The sequence below is a fragment of the Drosophila novamexicana genome, unplaced genomic scaffold, assembly GCF_003285875.2.
Source record: "Drosophila novamexicana strain 15010-1031.04,08,12 unplaced genomic scaffold, DnovRS2.1 tig00004554-arrow-pilon, whole genome shotgun sequence".
NCBI classification, from domain to species: Eukaryota; Metazoa; Arthropoda; class Insecta; order Diptera; family Drosophilidae; genus Drosophila; species Drosophila novamexicana.
The window spans coordinates 2,510,254-2,513,367 of NW_020825051.1; the positions used below are offsets into that span (position 1 = coordinate 2,510,254).

The window sequence follows — 3,114 nt, forward strand, 5'->3', positions numbered from 1 at the left end:
TGAAGGGGCAGGCAGCTTTCTTTCCTGCCACGCTTGGCCAGCAGCAACAATGGGGCAAAAAATGTTAACTGGCGAGACAGTAAAGCATTTGCTGCCACTTCCGCACAGAGCAGCAGCCGGAGTAGCAGCAGCAGCAGCAGCAGCAGCAGCAGGAGCAGTAGCCGGCGAGGATGTTGGATCTATGGAGCTGCTTTTGAAAGTTGTCCAGTTGCGGTAAACATAAATTCTCGTTGACACGTTAATATTGTTCCCTTTTGGTTTTGTTGAGTGTGAGTGTGTGTGTGTGTGTGTGGCACAGACCAGGCGCACATTACAGCTGCTACTGCTGCTGCTGCTGTAGTCAGCTACTGCTATTTTGCTGAAAATGTCCAACAAAAGCTTAAAAACATTTAAAAGGGATTTATAGACATTTGGGGAATATGCCAGACAGCTGGACAGACGCCACACAGTGGCTGCTTTCAGACCCGACCAAGTACTATGCAAGCCAGCCACAAAAGTCATTAAGCCACAGAGTGCGAGAGCAAGAGCGAGAGCGAGAGAGTGAGATGTGGCCGAAAACAATAACAATTTTCGAGCTCAAATCTAATTCATGATTTCATTACCAAGTAGGGCGCGCCCATTTTCCGTTCTTAGAGTTCTTAGAGCAGCACAGAAAATCATTTCCTGTTTAGCACTCAATGCTGTCCCCCCCCCCCCCCCCCCTCCGCCCTCTGCCCTCTGCCCTCCTGGAACCCGCTTCCTCTAGGCAAGTAAGCCTGTAATTGTCTTTGGGCCTTTTTTTACGGCCCAGTGATAACAACTGAAAGTGTCACTATCGACAAAATGAAAAGCCATTAAAGAAAATTACCCGACTTGACATTGAGTTTTCCAGGCATTAAATGGCACATCTGAAAACGCCTATGAAGTCCTCAATGTCCTGCTAATCACATTTTGTATTAGGGGGCGTTCACGTGCACGACACAGTCTCAAAATTGAATTGCTTTCTGAGGCAGCCACAAAACAACAACTGTTGCCTTTGATTTTGCCGTCAATTGTCATCGTTCTCTTCACCAAAAATGAATCAAGTTTGGCTGCTCTTCAGGGCTCTGGAGATGATATTCGAATCGATCTGCATGGCTATTCACATCGCGGCCTCGTTGCACTTTGCGGAGCCGATGCCACACTGTCTGCTCTTTTGTGGCACCTTTGTCGGCTACCTGCTCCTTGCGTTCATCCGTTGGGTACGGCTCATAAGCGGGCAGCGCACTCTGCTGCATCCGGCTATGTTTATAAGCCTTTCCGGCATGCTCTTGCATTTCATCTGTGCCTTGCTGTCCATGAACTATGCGGAAAATGATTTTCATTTGAAATATATGGGTCCGCAAGAGGAGCTGGATCATGTATTCTTCGGCTTCTGCAAGCGGCAGAGTGTGGTATGCATTGTTACTGGAGCTATATATCTACTGCAAGCCATACTGTTGCTCGATCTCATTGTCAAGTTGACGCCCAATGCGGACTTGCACCCCATTCAAATTATCACAGAGCCACCCGCTAGGGATGATTCGTTTAAGAAAATGACCAACGAAGAGCTTGATAGCCTGGCCAGAACAACGGCAGATATATATTTTCTGGGCAAAAAAGTTGACTATTGGCTCCGCGGCAAGTCCAAATGGTTTCGCCAATTAGCTGGTGGCCAGGAGATGTTAGAATTCAACAGGGCGAACGCTGAACGTCATGATGTATCACAAACTCTATCAATTGATATCACCATACGTGAATTCAAAGATGAGCTAACACGCCATTTGCCTAATGATTTAAATGAAGAACCAAAGAGAGATTTGGCTCAAACTAAGTCGATAGGTGATCTGCAGGAAGATGTCGAAGATGAAGATGAGGATGAAGATGTTGCTGCAGACGACGAAAAGAATATTAGACGCTGAGCTGTTAGACGCAAGCCCCAACACGACTCTTTACGACTTAGCACGAATAAACACGACTGCACACGAGTCGGCTGAACTTACACGACTCAGCACGACTTTACCGAGCATATATATTTTTTATTTCACGATTTTATTGCGTGTGTAAACATGTAGTTTTGAGAAATAATTACAGCACAGTACGACTGAACACGAGCCATGTAATCCACACGACCTAACACGACACAGAACGAATTAGCCAAGACAGTCAGAGAAGAGAAGGCAGTCTTTATATTTTTTTTTTCAATAACACAAAATTTTGTGTACTGAAAGAAAATGCATGTCTTTGTAGCATGCTACAATTTGTAGCTCGTGTCTGTTTGAGAAATAAACACGACTTAACATGACTTTACCAGAGCAGCTGCAAAGGAGAAACCAATAGTAAAAGCAAAAGGAAAGGTTTGTGTCTTTTTGTGAAATAAAACAACAAACGATCATCGCTAGACCATAAATACAAATTTCTGCAATTTTTATTTGAATTTATGCGTCAAATTTAAGCTAAACTCTCGAATATAGCAGTAAGTTAGGCATTCACGCAAGACATACGACATTTATATTTATGGTATGTCTGGCAGGCGTAGAAAACCATCCTCTGCCCTTCCAGAAATTGCTGTCACATATCCATTTCATGCATTTGACTGCCCAAATTGTCAACTTGACATGAAATTAGAAAAGCGCAAAGCATTTAAACATGCTCCAATATGCAAATGAAAATGCTCAAAGAAATATTTGTATATCGTATATACAATTTATATACGCACACATTTATACGAGATGCTTATATATAGAAATTTTTGCATGAATTTTATATTGTGTATGTCTGCGTTTTAAGGCCACAAAATGCTGTGATGACTGCATAAAATATTAAAAAATCTAATTTCCAAGTTTTCTTGCTTTCTCCAAGCTGACACGCCCCTAAAAAAAAATATGCCAAGCAGCCCGTCAGCTTGCCAGCCCGCCCGTTTCCCTTGTAATTTGTATAAGCTTTTTAAGAGCGCCAAATGCAAAAATCGCTGGCTGAATGTCGCTCCTGTCTGTCTGTCCGTCTGACTGTCGGACTGTCTCAAATCTCTCTGCACAGCGCTGACAGTCGCTCTGGCAAAATGAAATAAAAATATGCATGTTAAATAAAATGTCAACGAGAACGCCATTTAAGGGC

The 3,114-nt window shown here is 43.3% G+C and overlaps 1 protein-coding gene across 1 annotated transcript; it reads left to right on the forward strand.

Annotated features, from left to right (window-relative positions):
- The first annotated feature begins 1,019 nt into the window (after window positions 1-1,019).
- On the forward strand, window positions 1,020-2,391 carry LOC115769695. The gene has a single exon (XM_030714619.1). The coding sequence runs from the start codon at window positions 1,056-1,058 to the stop codon at window positions 1,917-1,919; it is 864 nt and encodes a 287-aa protein (XP_030570479.1). The 5' UTR covers window positions 1,020-1,055; the 3' UTR covers window positions 1,920-2,391.
- Window positions 2,392-3,114: the final 723 nt, after the last annotated feature.